The 23,264-nt window shown below is 43.3% G+C and overlaps 1 protein-coding gene across 1 annotated transcript in view; it reads left to right on the forward strand.

Annotated features, from left to right (window-relative positions):
• Positions 1–23,264, forward strand: part of kcnh2b (potassium voltage-gated channel, subfamily H (eag-related), member 2b) — a 232,308-nt gene that overhangs the window by 189,832 nt on the left and 19,212 nt on the right. The window contains exons 7-9 of the mRNA XM_076761316.1: positions 20,483–20,662; positions 21,717–21,820; positions 22,122–22,260. Coding sequence (XP_076617431.1) covers positions 20,483–20,662; positions 21,717–21,820; positions 22,122–22,260 — 423 coding nt within the window. The remainder of the gene's footprint in view (positions 1–20,482; positions 20,663–21,716; positions 21,821–22,121; positions 22,261–23,264) is intronic.

A 23,264-nucleotide genomic window follows, 5' to 3' on the forward strand; every position in this document is an offset into this window, starting at 1 on the left:
GCATGCTGAGGAGTTAACAGCCAGACAGCCGTCAGCCAGGGCTCTGTGTGGGGGGGTGGTGGGCAGTCGTAGAAACTCATTGAGATGTTGCAAGAAAAAATAAAAAAGTGACGCCGGTGGTGGTTTAATAAGGAACCGTGGGCCAGCTGAGGACTGATCTGAGCCATGGAGAGGGAAGGCAGGCTGAGGTTTAGTTGCATCGGAGTGGAAGCTGTTGAATAGTTGGATGTTTAACAGGCTACCGAACCGCTGTGACTCCTTCTGTTTGTCAGCCTGAGGCAGAAGAAGCCTACGAGGAGGAAGAACAAAGAAGATGAGCTTTACCCAGGAAGCAGGGGAATAGAGTGATCACCCCTCTTTCATGTGACATTTGACAGTGTCTCCAGGGATGAGACTCAGTCTATGCCACACTCCGCCTTCTGGGCTGCCTCTGCACAGTGACCTCCTCATCGTCGCAACACCACACAGTGAAGTCTCGGCCACGGACACCCGGGGGGCAGCCCTGACCCTGACCCCACCGCGGTGAGCTGCCGCTGAGGACCATGGTCCTGCCATCGCTGCTCAAGCTCCTCAACGTCTTCCTGCGCCAGTCGACCTTCACCAAAGCCGCTACCTCCGATCACTGCTGCCGCCCTTCCTGCTGCCCGGCTGCTCTAATGCCGCGCCCGCCCGGCCTGCCACTCTCTTGCCGCCGCGGGTGGGAGGCGAGAGAGCACCCACAACCTGCCGAAGGGAGAGAGGTGAGACAGAGAGGGACTACTGAGGTGCCACAGGGGAAGGTCTGGAGAAGTTAAAAGGGGGAGGACTAAGTGTAGGAAGATATGTCTGTGTAAAGAGAAGGAAGTGTGGAGTAGACTAAGATGAATAAGGCTGTAACTTGCACAAAGTGTAGTGTGTGGTGGAAAAAATCTGAAATGCTGTGTTGAAAAATACTTTCCTTCTTGAAATTATTTTTGGGAATAGTAGTATCTTGTCTTGTAAACTTAGAGAGTAGTGTCTGCACACAGTGTGAAGCCATTTCAGAGGAATATCTGACACAATGGAGCTGATGGAGATTTTACATTAGTCTGAATGGCTGTGGCCACATTTTCTTGTATCTCTCAAAGGAAAACAAGGCTGCATTCTGTTGCAGTGACCTTTTAAATTTTGCACTTCATTCTCTACGGTAGTGTAAATCGATATGATCTCACAGATAAAGAGTGGAGGCAGACCATCTGTCTCGTTGGTGGCAAAGTTGGACAGAAAGAACCAGTAAGTATCTTTACAAAACTGCAAATCAGCAACATTTCCCTTGAAGAAAGACGGTGGTGTTGTAGCAACGTTTGACAGTTGAATCTTCTTTTGCTCAAACATTGATAGCAGTCTTTTCACGCTGTTGTTGGTTTGTTCTTGCGGTATCTTGAGGCTAAACAAAGTCAGGTTCGATCATGTCAGCTTAACCAGCGGGACATCGAGGGCCGAGGAAAATGTGAAGCCGCTGCCCTACATCTAATACTTCTAATAAAAAGAGAGTCACGATTCCCTAAGTGAGCTTAAGCTAAAATCTTACTTGATTTAATGAATTTGTACTTTAAATGCTGATGATCGTTTCTGATGCGCATGCAAAGGCTGTATATGCACGGCCTTCACATGTGCATCTCAGACGTGAAACAAGGGTTAACAGGTGAGTTGAGCCACACGGGAAAATGTGTCCCCAACCCTTTTTGTTGCATCCTGAACACAGCTGAGTCGGTGCAGGAGAGCTGATACTGTAAGGCTCATTTTGAACAGAGATCCAGCAAAAACGATCCATTTTATACTGCTGTGTGCACAACCTGCCCCTTGATGAAATAGAGCAGTCAGTTCAGATAAAAGCTTCGATCCCTCACTGCATTCAACTCTTTGTGTGTCACACTGAAGAAGGGAGAGGTCAATTTTTATGCCGTGAGACAATTGAATAAGCGAAAAGAAATACAACAGAATACAAAGTTATGATGAAGTTAAGGGGTAAACTGTGTATATTTAGTATAGATTACTGTGTTAAGAATACCTAGAGGTGACTTTTAACTTCAAGATCTGCTTTGATTATTTTAACTTGAGCACTCACTTCCAGACCTATGCTGGTCAGCGCTTACTCAAACACGTATGTATTCTTTGTAAGGGTTGCTTGGACTGCTAACTAGAGCCCTGGTTACAAACAGATGAAGCACAGCCCAGAGCATGATTGCATCTTGTACCTAAAGTGCTCTACTCTTTGTGTAATGGTCGATTGTTGGCACATTCAGCTCAATTTCAGGATAAATTGCATGTAAAAGTGATGCCGCAAAGCCCAATAATCAAGCTGACAGCCTATGGTTTTACTCCATTTGACATCAATACCCTGCTCCACACTGGACAACAGCAAAGAAGAAGATCTGAAGTTCACTGACCAGAAACATGGTTTTGATCGCACGTACACAGAAATCTAAACAGCAAATTGAGGTGAGATTTCCCTGTCTCAAACATACAGCCAATAGTCACGGATCAATGGTCCAACAGGGAGCACATTTTCACCTTCTCTGCTGAGTATGTAGTCGTGATACAGACTGGCAGTCAGATATCCAATTTTGGCTCCATCTCTCTCTCTCTCTCTCTCTCTCTCTCTCTCTCTCTCTCTCTCTCTCTCTCCCTTCCTCCCACACAGCTTTCAGACAGGGCCTGTTTGACACCTGAAAGCACCCTTAGTTTTAAATGTACCTGCTGCCAGTGTTAAAAGTTATGCAAGAGTTTGGCAAACCTAGAAATAGGACACAGCCGTGGATCTGCACTACATGAGATGGATTTTTTTTTTCCGTTGTTTTGAAGCAATTAAAAAGAAAATCCACCCTCACAAACCTGCAGCATCCTTGGCCATACATGGGTATCCTCCGTGCCGTGCCAGCAGTTGTTAACTAGAAAGTGGCTCCATAATATCAGCCTTTGATTCTGCCACACTATTCATAAAGTCTGTGTCTGTTTCAATGAGCGGCTCTGGGGTTTGCCTCAAGCCTCGGAGGCTTTTACCTTTGCAACAGAAATATCTACATGTTATCATTCTCTTTGTCATAATAGCTAAATTGTGGAGAGAATAATATGTAGTGGTAAACAGTTTTTATCTCGAGGGGCCTCCGACAGGCTGGGTCCGTTCCACAGGGGCCCATTTGATCTGATTTTCTCGCTGACACCTTGTTAACAATATTGTTGACTTTTTATGGGATTGTTTGTGTATGCAGAGAGATAACGATCTCAGGTTGTTCAGAGGAAACCCATTGAGAAAACTACACAGAATGCTTCTGCATGGTTATTGCAAAATGAGTGCGAAGGTGATTCCGATGTGTATTAGACACATTAAGATAACAACTGTGATGACTAAATGATTCAAAACTATAAAGCTGATCAGTTTAAATTAATAATATGGAAAAATGAAAGTTGAACTGGGACAATGCGTCCTCTGAAAAATGCCATGTGACTGTTGGACTTGGTGGGAGGACAGAAACGCTCAGTCCAGTTGCAGGTGTACAGCGGTGCTGCAAGCTGCAGGTTCTTTTACCTCATGAACAGCCTTTGGCCGAGTACAGACAACAGCTTGCAGGGAGCACACAAACCCGACATCAGCCAAGTTTTCTTTTGGCCTGTCATCAAGTTACTCTCAGAATTGCGTTAAAGTTCATTTGCGGTGGCTGATACGACCTGCCGGCTGTCATTAAGGAGAGCAGCGCTGCAACACAATCGGCCGAGGTGAGCCAAACACGTATAGAGTTTGGCAAAGAAAGCACGAGGTTTCGATTTTATGTTAGCTGATTCCATTCCACAAAGATATGCCTCGATCTTCCCTGCGCTGTGGATTCAGTGAAACCAAACTCTGAAGAGTTACCAGTATGAACTCTGGTATGTGTTTTCCAGTGAATCGTTATGAGAATAAAGTTTCAAATGCAACACCAAACTGAATTAGTCTTGGATAGAATAAGGAAGATTGTTCAGAGTCTGGAGGGGTGAGAGTGCCCTGCAGACAAATACACTCACAGTCCATGCAGCCCTCACACACACACACAGACACACACACAGACACACACACACACACTCTCACACCTCAATGAGACTAAGCAAGACCTGTTGCCTATAGTAGGGAGGATGAAGGGAACGGGACGTCGAGGGAGGGTGAGGTAGTGGAGCTTAGGCGTTCCCTGACTCCTACACATGTTGTGGTGTACAACATGCCTGAAGCGATTTGTAAAGACACACTATTCTCCCTGCTGGCTCTGAGATGTGTGTCTACGAGTGTGCACAGTCATTAGGCATTGTGGATGACCATTTCTGGCTACATAACTGCTGCACTTTCTGCACAAGTGGAATTATTTCGATATTGGGTGTTGGCCTCGAAGCTGTTGACGGACTGAGGTGGGATAAATTCGGCTGCCAGTATGCTGAATGTTTAGGTGAGCAGCCATGCTAAATTTGATTTTGCTTGATTTGTATATGGTGTTGGAGTGTTTGTTGGTTGCATGTGTGGATGTTTTAGTTTGTCTGGGGATACGTACCCTTCATTCTCACACACATTCTTACTGTATATTCTCAAATAGTTTTTGCATGTGCATGCGTGCATTCATCAGGAGGAGCTTAGCCCTCGCCAAAGTGGAGATGTTGATAAGGGAAGCTTGAGGGCGAAAAAAAAAATCCCACCGATATCTCCTCTGCATGTTTTCCTGGCTCGGCTCGGCTTGCCGGGTGGGATTAAGAAACCTTGTGAGGAGACTTAATATGCACCCCGCCCCATCACCCAGCTGTGAGAGAGCTGTATTTTCTGGTGAGAGGAGACAGAAAGGCGATGGCGGAGGAGAGGAGCAGGGGAAGTGGGGGAAGGAGGGATGTATAGAAAGAGAAGGTGATTGTGGATTCCATGTGCTGCTGGGATCATCAAGCACACAGCTTTGCCACCAGGAAGCACAAAATGGGCCCTGGAGTCTGTTATTGAACCGGCCTCACTGTGGTTCTGCCTTCCCTAAGCCGTTTGTTGTCCTGTGATACAAACAATAAGAGGAAGCAGGGGAAGGACAGAGGAAGACAGGAAGGTAGGAAGGTGTAGGTGGGAACGTTGGCAGGCATGTAAAGAGTGAGAAACACAGGAAAGATCCAGTTTGGTTTCCGAGCCATCGCAGCCTGTCCACAGCTGCATCCCCTCTATGCATTTGGCACCCAAGTGTCATCCTGAGATCACCTCCTAACACTTCCCCAGTCGGTTTTTCTAATACGAATTTCTGCTGTGTCATTTTGTACTTCAGTGAAAATGATTGTTTGGGTTGGCTTCAGGCTCATCGTACATCAGGTTGTCGTTGGTGAGGGTGTGATGTATCTCCCTCACACTGTTTGTTTTCTGTATCCAAAGTAGAAGTGACGAAGATGCAGCGAAGATCTGCAGAGTTAATCCTCGGTAAGATGGGACTGCATTCGTTTTGCCATGTGACATAAGACAGTTACAGATACAGTACATGGGAAGTTTACATAATATGTGTGAAACAAATATCAAAACATTTTTTCCCTGCTGCCCCAGCTGATGCCAAACAGTAGCAGCGCCTAAACTGTGAACACTCCAGTACATTTGCTGACACCGAAATGAGTCATCTCGCCGTCATCCTCGGCCACATTTAAACTCACCACGTGATCTCATGAATTTGAAACGCAGCAATGCCACACAAGATCAGAGCGGTATTAAAAGCTGTTTTCATGTCTTTTAAAAAGTAGTTTGCGCTCCATGAATAAGCGAAAGGTTATCAAACCACTGACAGATGCAGTTGCTGGAGTTAATAAATGGAAACCAGGCTGGGTTTGACTAGAATAAAGCTGCACTGTTAAAGCTAGTTTGAGATTTATAAACTTTGGAACTTTACAAGACTGAAGAACTGAAGAAATTTACAATGTGTGATGTGTGAAACTACAAGTCAAGAGAGGGCTATTTATTTTCAATTTGGATGCCAATAACCTTCAGCCCTGTTTTAATTAACATGATATTCTGTACTGCTTTGGTATAATCAAAGCTGTTGTCATATTCTGGTCGATGCTCAAAAAGTATTGAGGATTGATAACCAACACTCGTCAAGAGGAAACTGATGAGAGCACAGTCGCCCAAATGTTAGAGTTTTATTGTCATTTTTTGCATTTTCATGAATCTCCAGATCACTTATTTTAGAGACATATACAAGTAGCTGTTCTGGCAGCATTGCTGTTTTTTGGTGATACAAAGCTCACAGGCATTTTCACTGATACGGGCAGATTACATAATGAGGAACCTTCGACTGGCAAATAACTTTCACTGTAAAAATAGACTTTTAAAAATATGTGTCATTGTCTTTCAACCAGTTTTAACATGGATGTGGACGTAGCCTTTTGAAATACAGCCTTCTACACTGTCCTCAAACTAACTAACTGATGCCCCCCCCCAATCAAACCACAGCAGTTCAGTGTCATCGCCTCTTTCATGCTCATCTTACCAGAGCTTTTGTGTCTTGGATTTGGCTTTTCAGAGAGGCTAAATATGATTTTCCAGGCTCATTCATGCACATGTACATTCATGCATCCACACTATGTATGGAGATAAATGTGTGAATCAGTGTGTGTGTGTGTCTGTGTGTGTGGATCAACGCCAAGTGTTTCTGGGATGTCAGTGACTTGGATAATAATCTGTGAATTACAATGATGCTTAGTGAAGCAATGGGCTGAGACAAAGAGACAAGCTTTGTACCCATGTAGCTATCCCAGAGGTGTGTGCGTGTGTGTGTGTCTGTGTGTGTGAGGCGGTTCTTTGCTCCTCTGTATTTATGTGTGTGCTACATGTCTTTCAGCCTCCCTTGAGACCACAGCAGACCACTGTGAACACACACACACACATACTGTACACACCCGTAACATAAGAATGTCTACACAAACACTCACAAGCACTGATTTACATGTGCGTCATCATCTATCTCTCTCTCTCTCTCTCTCTCTCACACACACACACACACACACACACACACATACACACACACTAACATGCACAGATGATCTGTTTCACTGTGAACTTGTGAGCTCTTGATATACACACACTAAGTATGGCTGCACATATGCAAAGCAGTTGTCATCCAACAATGGATTGTACATGATGATTGCTCGGTCAAGCAGCTCTTCTGTATCCAGTGAAACCATCCATCTGTGCAGGGCACTGGACTGAGGCTTTTTATTCGTTCATTCCATTATTTTTTGGCCCACTCATCTTGCTGACCCCTCTGTGGGACGACAGTGGCAGAGGTTGCTGTGAGGGGTCACAGCAGTTATTAAAGCATGTATCTCATGGCTTTCAGAATAGAACATCATGCGTTGTCGACAGTATTTATACACTTTAGACAGGCCTTGACAGACAGCTTTAACATGAAGAATTATTAAAAATCTAACGCATGTTCATTCCAGACCTTTGGAGACAGCATGGTGAACTGAAACTAAACACAAAGGTGCAGCTCAGGTGTCATCGTGTCACCTAATCCGGGGTCCGGGTCATTGACGTGGAAACTGCGGATGGGCAGGGAAAGATCATATGTGATGCCAAGCCAGCACGTAACCAGAGGACAAGATTAAATTCCCCCTGTGCTCAAAAATGTGTTTCGCTCGTTGTTGCTTCACTCGAATGTTTGAGCTTTACTGTGCAGAAACACGCAGATACAGGTTTGACACCAATTTCCAATTTTCTCAATTTCATTTGCTGAAGATATGCTCATCTCAAATCTGAGTGTAAGACGTGTACAATGTGCATATGAGCAGGATTTTGTGACAATGCAACTAGTTTGGAGCCAGTGGAGGTCCAGTGTTACAAGTGTGACATGTGAATGTGAAGCCTCCAGCGCACATACACTGAGAATGGATTGTTCCTTTTATGTCAACTAGTTTGAAGTGAATATTTGCATATTCATACATTTTTTACTTTTCAAGGAAGGGGGAAGGAATAGATGCAATTTTAAGATTTTTTATTGAGTTAACTAACTTTTTTTAAAGCAGTATCAGATCATCAGATGTTTTTTTTTTTTTTTTGCCTGAAGGGGATCTTTAAGGCCATGTGATGACACGTGAGCCACTTCTATAACTTTAAGATTCAGTCGTAAGCTAGTAAGTGGAACTTTGACCTTAGAATTTTTTTTATATATAACTATTATTATTAACAATATTCTGCTTTGTAAATGTCATGTTGTGAAAGTAAGTGAGCAATAAATATAATGCTTCACCAGTGTCATAAAGGATGACATGTAGGTTATCACATACAGTATATTGTGTTGCATTTCGATCTGTTGTTCCTGGAAATGCTTCAGCCAAGCTGTGAAAAATGATCTCTTTGCTGAGTTTAATTTCCCAAAATGATCATCTGAGTCTTTTATGGCCATCAAGTAGTGCATATAACGCTTAAATTAGGCTTGGTGTATGAAAATTCATAGTCCTGATATGACGTTGCGTATCCATTCTGACAGCACAGCACATGCATGACAAATCTGTGCTGACTTTGGCGTCTTTTAATAACATTGTTTGACTTCTACCACTCATTTGCACAGCAAGATGGCACCCTTAAATGCACTGGAAAAGAAAATAATAAAAAAAAAAAAAGTGTTCCCAAAGCCCACTGCACAAACAGAGAACATACCATGTGTCTTCCACTGAGTGTGTGTATATCCCTCTGTGGCTTCACACACCAGCATCTTTTATTCAAGTGGCCTGATTCCATAGTTTGAACTAATGCATGATGGCATCCTCTGATCCCTTTAAAGCCACAGGAACAGCAGCTATAGCTCTGCACTGAGTCCCATCAATATTGCACAACGTGTGCTCTGCAGTCTGTGTAGGGTGGCTTTATGTGAACAGAATGTGAAGTGTAAGCAAACCTGGATAATACAGCAGCGTCTCCCAAAAAGTGATGAGGGGGTTCTCTTGTGGATATTTGCCTTCGTCAACACAGATTAAATCCCCTGGTGGGTTGCTGTTGAACTGGACTTAAGGCCACCCTATCTCCACTTTGAATACTGGTGGATGAAAGCAGTTTCTCAGACGGAGAGAGCAGATTAAAAACTTAAACTGAGCGTCGACTCTGAAGACTCAGAAGTCTCCTTGTGCCGTAGATTAACACTTAATATTTGTGCGTGTGTGTGTGTGTGTCTGTGTGCAGACCATTTGTCGACAGCCCCACAGCAATTGCTTCTGTAGTGTTCCATTGCTGCATTCATATTTCAAGTCTGAGGGAGAGAGATGTATAGAGTAATGGAGAAATTGAGGCAGAGAAAGATCAAGACAAAGACTCAGAAAGGGTAAAAAGAGAGACAGAGATGGAGCACGATTAGATCATGGAAGAGATATGGGGACAAAGACAAAGAGAGATGGAGAGAAAAAGATATCCACAGAGAGAGGGAGCAACCTCCCTGAGCGCTGATGGTGCTGATGAATATTGGAGGAGAAGGCTGTGGTGGTGAGGAGGAGGAGAGAAATGGAGGGAGAGAGATCAGGGCTGAGGAAATATGCTCCTTTGTTATGTCTTAATGGGAACTGTCAGAGCTGGAGAGAAAAAGGTCAGCCAGGAAGCCAATCATGGTGGTAGGCAGATATCAAGCTGATACACATGCACACACACAGAGATGCAGGCATACCCATACAAATGCATGACCATAAGCATGGATACAAGCAAAATACAGTATGCTTGTACTCATGCGGTGTATACAGTAACACACACGGGGTGTTCTATAGGAGGTGACGGCCAGGAAAGTGGCGTTGTAGAAACAAAATGTATTCTTTGCTCATCAGCAGTCTCTGGCACTATGGCAGTAGGCTAATTGGACTTGAATTACCATTGGCCAAACCCCTCCTCCAAGCAGCTACTGTCCAATCTGTGCCTAGGAATTGTCATTAGGCATGGCTGGTCAGTCAGGGTCGAGGGGGGTCTTGTATTGTTTGTTCAGTTGTGTTTGCCCGCTCTGAAGTAAGCTGCAAATGTTAGCATGCCAGCTAACAAGCTTACTACTACAGTACCTAATTTAGTGTTGTTTCTCCTTCTCAGCAACATTTGCTGTGGCTCTCTGATATGACTGTGTTGAGTCGGTAAGTGGAGGAGAGTTGCAGCACGTCGAGTCGACCAATCATCAGCCAGACAGACACATGAATGAGGTGTGAATGCGTGCATGCACCGAACAAACCAATCACTGATCATCGTTGTTTGTCTGAGAAACAGGAAACAGTCGGTTTGGAAGACTTTGGGGAAATAGTTACAGTGATGGAAATGAGAATAAAAAAAAAAGAATAATGATAATAAAAAATGAGTAAAAAATTGCTTCAGTTCAAGTGATTTGATGACAGACTCAGAAACAAATGGATTTAAATATAATTCTCTTTTGAGTGCTGCTTTGGCAGAGAGGACTTAGAAACTAAATCAAGAGGGGAAAAATGGAGCAGCTTTGTGGCAAAACAGGGATAGAATCCAAATCCAAAACCTACTTTCTCCTCAGAGATTATTATTCCCTTTTAAGTCGAATTCTTTTTGTTGTTTGTTTCATGTTTCATCGAACAACATGGAGAACACAGATGCACCACAGCTGCCCAGATACTGCGGAGGAGAGACACCTTGGATTTACTTTGATCCCTCTATTGCATCACACACACACACACACACACACACACACACATATATATGTAGTGGAAAATTATATTCGAATCATATTTCTAAAAAAGCATAAAATCACAAGAATCCTTGTAATCAGTCTTTTAGTGAGCGTTGGTCTCATTAATTTTTAAAAACATTTCAGACTCTGTTGGGATTTGGCCACACAGAATTAAAGTTTCAAAGACATTATTGTACCCACTTTTTTTTGTGGATTTTTATGAACTTGTTTCATTTGTACTTTACTGAAATAACAAAGTATTTCTTGCCTTCAGCACTGCGCAGACAGCAGTGGCTCCTCTGTCCACTGACTGTGAACTTATCAGCCGACACTATCTATTAATATTATGCCGTCTTTTGGTGAAAGATAAAGCCGCCGGCCAATGTCAGAACCCTGCGCCCTCGTGTGTGTCCGTGAGTGTGTCTTTGCAGCAGTGTGTGTGTGTTGAAGTTGAAAGACGTCATCCAGACTTTTATTTGAAATGTTGGAATAAGGCTAGGCTAAAGGTTAGGGTGGGGTTTATCCATTTAGCTTGCAGACTTGAGTTCAGGGTGACAGGAGAAAGAAAGTCAGTTATTAAATGTGTGTGTGTGTGTGTGTGTGTGTGTGTGTGTGTGTGTGTGTGTGTCGGCGGGGACATGCTTGTACATTATACTGTATGTGTCTATATGTGTTTCCCTCATTATGTACAGCTGCCTTTAAAGTGTGTTTTTGGCAGTGGAAGTCAAGCTTGCCTTCCAAGTCATGCCAGGATAAAGACTGGCATGCACATCATTCGCCGTCGGATTTTTTTCCCATCTTTTGAAGCTGGCGGTGAACACCTGTCCTCCATCCACCATCATCCTAACAATCCTCTCTGACAGGCACCTAACTATCTGCCACCTGTTTGATTAACATGACATTTTTAGTTACATTTCTGCACAAAAAAACAACTTTAGTGCCTCCTTATGCCCCGGTGATGTCATGCATTTGCTCCTCCAGAGGTGGGTTGGATTATTGGCATTGAAGTGCATCTTGGCTGCATTTAAACCGGGATTTGATGTGGTTTTTTTTACCCACATAAAAGCTCAGCTAATTCCTAGTGGAAAGGCGGTGTGTGTCATGTTTGCGTGTCGTCTTTCAATACATGGAGTCAGGAGCTATGTACACATATGTACCTTTACCAAACAGACATGATTTGAAATTGCATTATTAAAGGGGGATCAAACATATGACGTGCTGCTCCCGAAATAACAACCGTGTGCTCTTCTACGCCGGTGGCTCTCTAGAAATTGCAAACCCTAACAGTTTCATGTGCTTCCTTCACTGTTGTTTGAAGGCCATGCTTGACAGGGCAGGCTCTATCTAATACAGAGCATTGGCAAGAATGAGCAGGGCTGTTTAACGATGAATGAAATATTAATCAGTTGTCCATCGTGAAGCGTGCACAGTGTTCACTAAGGCTTCCTAGCATCACAGCTGCGGTTGAAGAAGTCTATGGCAAAGGAAGCAGGTGTTTCAGAGGAGCACTCACCTGTTCGAGACAGAAAAGCACAGGCATTTTGTGTGATGAGTTGTCTCATGAAAGCTTTATGAGAAATAAAAACTCTTAATGGAAACCTGCTGTTTGTGTTGAGGTCTCCTCCTCACACTTAATGATGGTTTCTTTCAACCACGACCACTATCTTTTCCCTTTTTAGGGATGAGAACTTGTTGAAATACAGAGCCAGAGGATGAAGTCAGGTTGTGTGTGAGAGGAGCAGTATGAGCTCAGTGTGTGTGTGTGTGTGTGTGTGTGTGTGTGTGTGTGTGTGTGTGTGTTGTGGCAAAGTTCAGCTCTGAATCTGGCAGAGAATCTGAGCCGCTGTAGATGTCCAACTGTTCCGGCTTCTAAGCGCACGCTAACATTTTCTATTTTAGAACTGACATTTGTGCGTGTGTGTGTGTGTGTGTGTGTGTGTGTGTGAGAGTGAGTGAAGTGTCCTGTTGACCACCCTCCACAGGGCTGGACAGTTTTGTCATTGTTACTCTTCTTTCACTTTTATTCCCTCTTTTGTTTTGTCTTTCTGACTTTCTGTGTCTTTCTGTACATTTGTCCCTCTTGGCTCTGTTTCTTCATCCCTCTCTGTCTTTCCTATTAGTTCTCTCTCCATCACACACACACACACACACACACACACACACACACACACACACTTTCTCCTTTGTGTGCACCCTAGCTGTTCTCTCTCTCTTTCTCATTCCCTCCGAATCTATCTTATGTCAAAGTGATGGTGTAACTTCATGCTTTGCCCAGAGGGCAGGCACATCCTGTGTGTGTATGTGTGTGTGTGTATGTGAGGGTCTGTGAATGCATATAGACAAGTGTGTGTCTGTTTATAGTCTGTGCAGACGTAGTGTAGTATTAGTAACTTGAATAACACATCTGCACCTGTATACACACGCATACACACACACACACACATTTTTTCTTTTTCCTCGGTCACGCATGTTTCAACACTCTCAGCGTAGAAGTTCATTAATAGGAAAGCTACTGAGAAACACAACCTTTGTTGTCTCACCTCATGTATCCACATTATAGTGAAATTCTTGAAAAAAACTTCTTTTGCATAAATCCCAAATTTATCACCTAAAAAAAAGTGGAGACAGAAAGCGTTAAAAGAGGGTTCCACTGATCCATGGTATCACTTTCGGACATTTATCAGACTTCACACAGCTCCCTCGGGAGCCACAAAAGGCTTTATACAACTTCTTTTCCCATATGCCGTAGTACTCCCCAGCACCTGGAAACACACTTTGATGTGCACCATCAGCGGAGATCCCCTTTAAAGCTTCAATTCTGGTGCTCACTCAGTAGTTTAGCCGCTAACAAAAGCACTTGGCAGCATCAACATGCACACGTTCTCACACAGACACATGGAGTGTATTTTTATATACTCGTGTAACATAAATTGTGTGTGTGAGACACACATTGCAACATTAATACCTGTCTCTGTGCGAGTTTCCATACACCCTCTTGTTAATACTTAACGTCCATTGTGCATGCGTGTATCAGATTTCACACATTCAGGGATGTGGGTTCATTTTCCACACATGAAAAGTAAAAATGGACACTGCGTTTCAAATTTCAAAATATCAAACTCTTTTAACTAGACCAACTCTCCTGTGGCTGATACAACGCCACAGGAAGTGAAGAGGGCTTTTCATATGACACATACCTCCCATGATGCTTTGAGCTGGAATACACTTGATTGAAAATTTCCTCGGTCCAACTCCTTCACTCTAAATGGGAGCACAGAGCCAAAAGATGGTAATTAATGTCTGGCTAAAAATATCTCTATAACTGAGCTCAAAGGAGGTTTTTTTTTTTTCTTCTGTCTTCATTCTCTGTTTTCATTTGTCTGCATGCTTGGACGCTAGTTGTTTTTTCAAGTTTACACCCATCTACACAGTGTTTCCTGCCAAACACATCTCACACAATGTGAGACATGGACACCTCCCAAAACCATCAACACCCCTACGAAGCAGATGGATGGTGCATACTGCCTGACTGCCTCCAGCTACCTCATACCATGTCTTTTTTTTTTTTTTTTTTTTTGGCCCGCTCCCCCCTGAGACTCACACAAACTTTTCAACAGACAGGTTGTCAAGTTTGATAAACGCCACAGTGTGACTACAGAGAGCTGAACTGAAAGCTGCCGTTGGGTCGTCCACTTCTAAGGAGGGTTGATAAAGACACTTTTAAAGTCTGTGTGGTGCCTTCTTTGATCAAACAGAACTAAAGGAAGCTCTTCTAAGATAGATGCAGCTCGTACCTCTGTGTAGTGTTGTACTGTAGTTCTGAACTGCCTGTACAACGCCTAGGATGTCCATCAGCTGTGATGATGTACAGTCTCTGTACTTTTTAGCACGATTCCCAAAGTGACAACTTCTGTTGCAAACTCTCTCTCAGGATGACAACCTGTTTCTTTTAAGTGCAAAAGACACAGACAGTGAGTTGTTCAGGTGCACTCTGACTTCCCAGCTTCACTTAGTTCTTGAGTTTGCAACTTTGTGTGCAAAACTTTTTGGATGTGCCTCTGCAGCTGTGTGTGCCTGTGGCTCAGTCTTCTGCACCGATAGAAGATTTGATTGAAGATTACGATGGAAGTGGCTTTGGCTGTTCAGTCATCGCCCTTTATAGGACTGCAGCAGGAGTGTGTGTGTGTGTGTGTGTGTGTGCGTGTGTGTGTGTGTGTGTGTGTGTGTGCGTGCTGTTCAAAATGTGTTGCCTTTAAAAAGGTGAGTCATCACCTTCAGAGTTCTCAACTTCAGACTCAGTCAATACCGTGACCTTGTCCTTCTTTTAGCTGCTTTGTTGTTGTGGCACTTACTCCTTTAAACAAATTCTTTACCTTATCTTTGATCAGTTCTGCTGAGAGAATTTTTTTAAGGAAGAAACACTTTGTGTTTTCTTTGTGCGTCATATCCGTTCTCCTATCTGCATATTTTTAATCTTTTTATCTCGCCATCTTTCTTTTAATTTCCTGCTTTACAGTATTTACTCTTTATCCACTTCAGCTTAATTCAACTTTAAGAATCTTTGATGTCCACAGTGCTGTGCAATATGAAGGATTTCTGGAAACAAATTTGTCATCTTGTCTTTCCCATCGCTCATGCGTTCTTGTTAAAACAAAAAGAGAGAGAGAGAGAGAATAGACTTCTAAACATGTTACATTATCCCTCTATTCTGTTGTCATCTTACTGAAAAGTGTCATTGCAGAAAGTAAAGAGAATATGACAGGTGTGGTGGTTTAGCAGGTGCAGACTATGTATGTGACATTTTGGGTTTAAATTTGATTTATATCTTGTCACTAGTCATCCCCTCCTGCCCGCATATCCCCTGTGTTGTCACTCTAAACCATACAGTGTCATGTAAAGTAGACCTGACACAGCAGCAGTCAACCCGAAAATGAATCCACTTCTGTCTGCATGCAGCCTGTTCTACGCTAGTCAAGACTTCAAATAGTCACTAAATATCTAAATTAATACATTTTTTCTCAAAAGTCAAGACAAGCAGTTAAATGAGAAAATTCAGCACACTTAGCCTGACCTAACCCCAGTGTGTCAGATGCAGTCCATGCAAATAGCATCAATTTCAGGAGTAAAAGTCAAATTCCAGCAAAGATGATGTACGAAATTCAGCGATGACGCCGCTGTCTGCCGGACTGGGGATTCCACTCTGTAGACTGACGCCAGGAAGAAACAGCTTGTTGTGGGTGAAGTGAGAAAAACATATCATCTTCATAGCACAGGCGGTCAGCTCTGTAAACTACCCCCCAACCCCCCCCCCCCCCCCCCCATTGCTCCAAGTGTTCTCCCTCCAGTGCTGTCCTCAAATACAACTCTGCCCTATCTGCACTTAAATGTGTCTTGACATCTGCACTTTTAACAGTCCTTGTGGCAATGTTTTTTAGTTTCACACAGATGGCTAAAAATAACCCGCAAGATACTCCAGGAGGGGACGCACAGCTGAGAGGGGCACTTGACTGAACTGTAGGGGTGTGTGTGCATGTGTGTGTTTGTGCCGGCTCACACCTCTGAAAGTGTGTTCATGTGTGCATACGTCTGGATACAGAGTGTTAGTGATACCTGAGATAATCCTGGATCTTTGTCTGACATTTTGACCTGAAACCAAAAAGAGGAGGACCCCTTTTCTGAGTTTAATCTATTCACTTTTTAAAGCTGACATATCCAATATTTATGTGTGCTTGCTGCAACTGGCCCCAGCAGGCCACTGTAGGCGATCCTTTGATCAGAAAACACCAAAGCACAGACCCTGAAGCAATAGGTTCTGGCCCCACAAAGCCAGCATGAGAGGAAATGCCAAGCTCACATTTGAATGAAACCAAACTCTAAAAATCATGAAGCTCGTCGGTGATCAAAGGCAGGTGGGGACAGACGCAGCAGTGTGAAAGAAAATGTTTTAGTTGATGCAAACAGTGTAAAACTTCTTTCCATCTGCTCCAGTCATATTTCTCACCACAGCATCTTGAGAACTGTGATAAACACCATGTATGTGTATGTCCTATAACCTCCTCAGTCTTTTGCATGTATTATATTGAAGATTGTATCTGTTGGACTAAAAACTGTGATAAACAGATTAGGGGAAAGCGCAGTTGATGGCGGGGTTGGGTTTACAGAAGCTCTGGAGCTCTGAAGGTTCCCCACAGCTGCTCATTCTGATCATCCCTGAGATATTTAGTTTACCGAGGACTACTGGTGCATGAAGACCCAAAAATCTCTGAGAAGCTTTACACCAACCAACAAACTTGACAATCTGAAATTCAAAGTCGTGTTTGGTAAAGAAAATGTGCTAAAGAGTTAAGGTTGTTTAAGAAGGTGGTCAGGTGTGTGACCATGAAAAGGAGAGGAAATGAAAGAGGAGGAGGTGGGAGCAGGGCTGATGTTTTTTTTTTTTTCTTCTTCTTGACAGCTCTTTGGAAAGCGCCACACCACGCACAGTGTGGGAAGCTCAAATGCTGTTATCAAAAGGCTAACGTTGAACTGCTGTGCTCCAAGTCGCAAGTCTTCTAAACACGGGGAATCTGAGAAAATGTCATCGTTTCACCGCCGCCCAGCTGATCAGGAACTGAAAAGACAATGCAGAGTGGAAATCTGGAGGGGCATCAGGCCATATGTCGAGAGCTTCCCACCCTGAGCGTGACGAGAGGAAAACGGCAGCTGTGTCAATATGGTCTTTTTCAAAGGCAACATATGCTGAAAAAGCAACCAATGCGTTTTAACCAATGTGAAGTGGCAGCAAGCAGAGTTGAGCCGGTCAGTTGGGGTGAGACACTAACATGAAGTGAAAGTTAAATTATTTGGAAAATCCGAGTTGTAACTTCCCCCATTATAAGTCTCTGTGGAGTTAAGCCATGCTCGTTGCATGGCTTTAGGGATGTGATGCCCATCTGCCAGTCAGCCCACCACTTTGGTGTAGACTGAAATATCTCAGCAGCTCCTGGAGAGATTGCCCGGAAAGTTTTAGACTTTCATGGTTACCAGAGGAGAATTCCTGCTGACTTAGACACTACTTTGGTTTGTGACCTTTTTAAACACCTGTAAAACTGACTCCTCCATCCTTTGTTTTTGCTCTAATTAGCAAATGTTAACACGCTAAATTAAGAGTCAGCATGGTGAACATTATGCCTGCTTGAAGCTAATATTGTCAGTGTGGGCATATTAGAATTCTTTAGCACTTAGCCGCAATCACCTCTGTACCTAAGAACAGCCTCACAGAGCTGCTAGCATGCTGGTAGACTCTTAGCGTTGTTGTATGAAGTGCAGCAGTTGTTGGGTTGGCGTGAACTGCTGCAGCACACAGTCTTGTATGTAGACAGTTCTGACTGGATGTCTTGTGCTATGTGGCTAATGGATAGTGAACACAAATCAAGCTAGCATCGCTGCGTTCTCCATAGAAGAGATGGAGACAGATCAGCACAATAGAACCATGATTCCACTCAAATCAACTGATCATTGAAGTTTGCTAATTATACATTAGAGAGATCACACAGTTGCCAAGAGAAGTATTCTATCTCCATGAACTAAACATCAGTGCAAGTGTGATTTTATACAAGCAAGGACTTGAATACAGAAATACATACATACTTGAAAGTAAAGCCTTTGAATTAGCCAGAATTCTGAAGAGCCGGCTTTCTCGCTCATTTTTAATAAATCAAGCAAATGTTATCTTGCCAAATTTTGGTATCTACAAAAACAACTCCTGAGGAAATAGGCCGCAAAGAGAATAAGGGATATCAGATCCTCGTGTACCAGATGTTTTAGAGATGTTTTAATCATAAGCACTGTACATGAATAAAGAGATAGAGAATGGGTGATAATGAAAGTGGGAGGGAGAATAAAAGCATGAGGGAGGAAGGGCGGCTGAGAGTCAGAGGGAGAAAATGGATGAGAATCTAGAGAGAGAGAGAGAGAGAGAGTGCAAAGGGATAAAAAAAAAAAAAAAAGTGCCATTCAAGCGGGAGAAGAAAGGAAGGTGAGATGGGAGGCAGGATGAATGGTAATAGGTAACAGGGTGAATGAAAAGTGACTGGGCTGCTGGCTGTGTGGAAGAAGAGAGGGAGGTGGAAAGGTGGTGCGAGGTTTGCTGAAAGAAAACATAAAATAAGAACAGAAGAGAGATTTAGCAGGTCAAGGGGAGGGCAGGAAGAAACAGGAACAAGGGAAAGTTGAGGAGAGAGTAATGAAAGCTAAATGGAGTGAGTCGAGAAAAAAAACACAGAGGTGAGAGGAGGTGAGGGAAGTGTGCCAACGGGGAATACAGGACTCAGGATCATATCTGAATCACACAACAAGCCTCTCTGCTGTTGTTTTACCTCGTCTTTTATAGCTTCTGGTATGTTTTGTTTATCTCATGATTGTTGCAACACTGTCCACACTCTGTCCGGTCTCTGGAGATGGTGTTGGAACTCCGTCAGTCACTGCCTCCCAGACCAAACAGAGGGCAGCTTCACCTGCATACAAATGGTCTGCTGCGCTGCTGATGAATTTTTGCTCCGAGCTTACAGCGTTTGTTTGGAAAACCCTTCGTGGTCTCACAGAATGAATGCATGTATCAGTGTGAAGAGCTTCAGAAAGGGAAAAACATATCCAAGTAGACGTTTGTACAAATAACTTCTGACTTATGTCAGTAAACACCCTCAAATTTAAATGTGAAGTCTGCAATTAACTATTTCATTCTGAAAGTGTTTGACAGAGTGTTTAACTTCTAACACTTTCTCACTGTTGTGAATTGCGTTCTATCTTGAAAAGCTCAGGCTGAGGCCACCTTCATTCATTATGCATCTTTCCATTCGGTTATTCCTCTGTTTATTTGTGCATTCATCCACATACTGTTTGAACACAGCGAAAGTCAGTCAAAACTCCCGTCTGGATTCATCGCTCGCGTTCTGACGCTCAGTGTTTTCTTCTTTCAGCACAGCGGCCGAGCTTCTGCAGTTCACTGTGTGATTCTATTAAGCAGAGACACAAGGCAGGCTGCGCTAATGCCTCTTTATACTGATTCATTCCTGCTCTCATCCAGGCCGAGTGCAGTGCAGACGGTGGAATACATTACTGCGAGTAAAGCTACTTAGAACTGCTCCATAATACCCACGATTTCATTCTTGGTGTGCGTTTGTGTTTTAATGTGTTTGTGGGTGAGGCAGAAGACAGAGGAAAATGATCTGTGTGTGTGTGTGTGTGTGTGTGTGTGTGCGTGTGTATCTGGAATATGGTTATATGTGCTTCCTTGTCACTTGTCACTTGAGACTCAAAGCCCTCGTGTCAGAGCCACTGGATCAGAGAAGTGGAGGATGTGACTGGAATCGTGGCTGCATGTGTGTGTGTGTGTGTGTGTGTGTGTGTGTGTGCCTTACATCTATGCATTATTGTGCATTTGCATATCTAGAATGACTGTGTCTATGTGCGTGTGTGGGAAGCGCACTGCCTGGGAGGTTAACCTTAACAGGGTCAGTGCCTTCAGAACGGTTCTCGTCATCTTCATCTTCAGTGGACACTGGCTCTATTGCTGTAATTGCAAAGCGCTGTTGTTGTAGTTAGTGTGTAAGCACAGCGTCGTCATGGAAGTTGATGTATATTTCATGGAGCTGCTATGTGCACTCAGGCTGTGTGCAAATGTGTGTGTGTGTGTTTGTGTGTCTGTGCACAGCTTGCATGTTTGTCAACTCATTTTCCATCCCACTACACTTTATATATACAGCCTCTTCCCTCATCACTGGCTGTCCCTCCTTCTCTGCCTCCTATTATTCAATGTCTGATTGCCCCTCTGTCCCCCTCTGTCTCCCCAGGTGCTGTCTCTGGGTGCAGATGTGTTGCCAGAGTACAAGCTCCAGGCTCCTCGCATCCACAAGTGGACGGTGTTGCACTACAGCCCCTTCAAGGCAGTGTGGGACTGGCTCATCCTGCTGCTGGTCATCTACACCGCCATCCTGACACCCTACTCAGCCGCATTCCTCCTCAACGACCAGGTGGGGTCTCAGCTAGGAATAGAGTCATTAATGAGCCAGCTGTCAAGTCAAGTCAGTTTTGTTTATATTGCCCAATCACAAATCCCAAAAGTTCTTCATTTGAGGTCTTTGCATCTATGCAACATATGATCCATAGACACGACTCTGGGGTGTATATGCAAACATAGATGCTGGGATTGATTGCCCCAAAATACTGACACTATACTGCTATACGGTATTATAGAGATTAGTCTGACTGTACTTTTATCCTTGTGGATCCACGATAATGCAATGTGGAATGGGTGTCAAATTGATATTACATACACAGGATGCAACAAAATTGTCTTCATCCTGACACATTTTTCATACAACAAAGTAAAAAAACTTTTTTGTAGACAAACTTCATGTTAAGTTAGTTCAAGTTAAGCTTTAGTAATACGAGCTAGCCTGGTCAACACTTCCCACAGTAAATTAGATTCACAATAAAGGGCTCTGACAGTGGTCATATGTAAACTATTTTACTGTAAGTGTAAATGTTGAGTTACTATCATCAGCAGTTTAAGCATCAACATTTTCTTTCCACGCCACATGAACAGAGCGGAGCAGAAAAATTGGCTGCGGTAGTGTCCTTTGAGTGACAGAGCGTCTTCTGGTAAATCGTGATAGGTGAAATGATATACAGTACACAGAGGAGTTCTGTGGCACTGAAAATTCAGACTGAATAAACGCAGATAGTGTTTCTCAGGAGTGTGTTCTTGTAACATGAAAAGCTATTATAGCTTGTGTTTACGCCTGCTCTGCATGTTGAAGTACTGTAGCTTCTCCTAAGATTCGAATCCTACTGAAAGCCCAGTTTTTCTGCCACTTCTTCATGTTATGTCTACATATGTATGCAAATGATCTTGAGATCCTTAATACTAATCCATTTGAAGGAGGTAATCGCACAGAACTGTTCTATTTTTAGAGCATTAGATTATAATTCCCCTCTCCTGTCTTTTTTCTGTCCTGCTGTCTTCTATATTCTCCCTTTCACTTGTCTCTCGTCTCACCTCCTCTGTCTCTTCTCTCCTCTCAGGAAGAGGTCGCCATGCAGAGCTGCATTTATTCCTGCTCTCCTCTCAATGTGGTGGACCTCATAGTGGATATCATGTTCATTATTGACATCCTCATCAACTTCAGGTCTGACTTTGGACACATTAATAGCAGTACTATACTTGTTCTATTAGAGGCAACTGCAGCACTTGCAGTAGTTGAATTAGTTGTAATAAATACAAAAAGGCAGCAGATCTAATCCAGTACTCTGTCCTCATTAATCTGTCACTAGAGCTGTTTGTGAAAGAGGAAACTCTGCTGGCAGCATTAGTAGAAATAGTTAATGGTAAAAGATACACTGTCTTCACAGTTGTGCTTGTTTCAAAAGTATTAGAATAACAACTGTTAATGTCAGTAATTTTAATATAATCTGCACTCTTGGTCTCAGGACGACATATGTGAACTCTAATGATGAGGTGGTGAGCCACCCCGTGAGGATCGCCGTCCACTACTTCAAAGGCTGGTTCCTCATCGACATGGTGGCTGCCATTCCCTTTGACCTGCTCATCTACCGCAACGGAGAGGAGGTACGTCATGACGGAGTGTTGGCCGTCGATTTACCACAGAGGAGGCGTGAGGGAGGAGAAGACAAGTGGCAGAGAGATGGAGGGATAAACAGAAGAGCAGAGAAACGCTGCATCGACATCGTGTCGGTGTCGTTATCTAATGGAAGGAAGAGCAGATAAGAAACAGAAGGATACAAAGAGGGAAGAGGAGAGACACAGGAGGTGGGAGATAGGGAATAAGAGGACGTCAGAGAGAGGCAGAGGTGGTCTAGTTTTTGGTTTCGATTTTTAATTGTCTCCATGGGGAAGTTGATGTACAGTCAGCTGTGGTGGAGCATCAAAATAAAACGTGTCTGCCACACATTATGTGGTGCCGTGTGCTGGTGAAACATTATGTCAATTAACAATTTTGATAAATAATGAATTATTTCAGTTATATGTTAATGAAAACACCACACAGTCTCTTCTTCCAGAGTGAGGATTTGCTGTTTTTCTCTGGTTAACATCATTCATTTCTTTATAACTTCCTGGAAATCGCTATGAATGTGTCTAAAAATCACATCAAAAATCAATAAGTCCACTCAGTTACTACTACTGTGTATAAGTACGCAGTGCTTTGCTTGATATGGTATTGTACTTCCGTAAAGGTGGGGGACAGATTAAAAAACAATGGTCATAATCAAAGCAGCAGAGGCTGAGATGTCCTGACTTTTAGTGTCTAGTATGGCTCATGCTCCACAAATGCTGGATCCTACATTTCCCATCATGCATTTTGATAGCATCTTCAATTTGTAGTGCAAGCTTTCTGTTAAAAAACAGAAAGTCCTAAGGCCAATCTGAGATAACATCTCAGGGTTGGTCAGTTTAAACTAAAGAAATCTCTGTTGCATCCGTAATACAGTATTACAGAGACAAACGTGCAGTGACACATAGCACAGTATAGTTGAGTTTAGTGCATCAGTTAAAATGACACTTGGTCCGGAAATTCTCTGATTTGGTCAATGATGGAGGTGTTGGTTGGAGCA

Source organism: Chaetodon auriga, chromosome 21, assembly GCF_051107435.1.
Source record: "Chaetodon auriga isolate fChaAug3 chromosome 21, fChaAug3.hap1, whole genome shotgun sequence".
NCBI lineage: Eukaryota > Metazoa > Chordata > Actinopteri > Chaetodontiformes > Chaetodontidae > Chaetodon > Chaetodon auriga.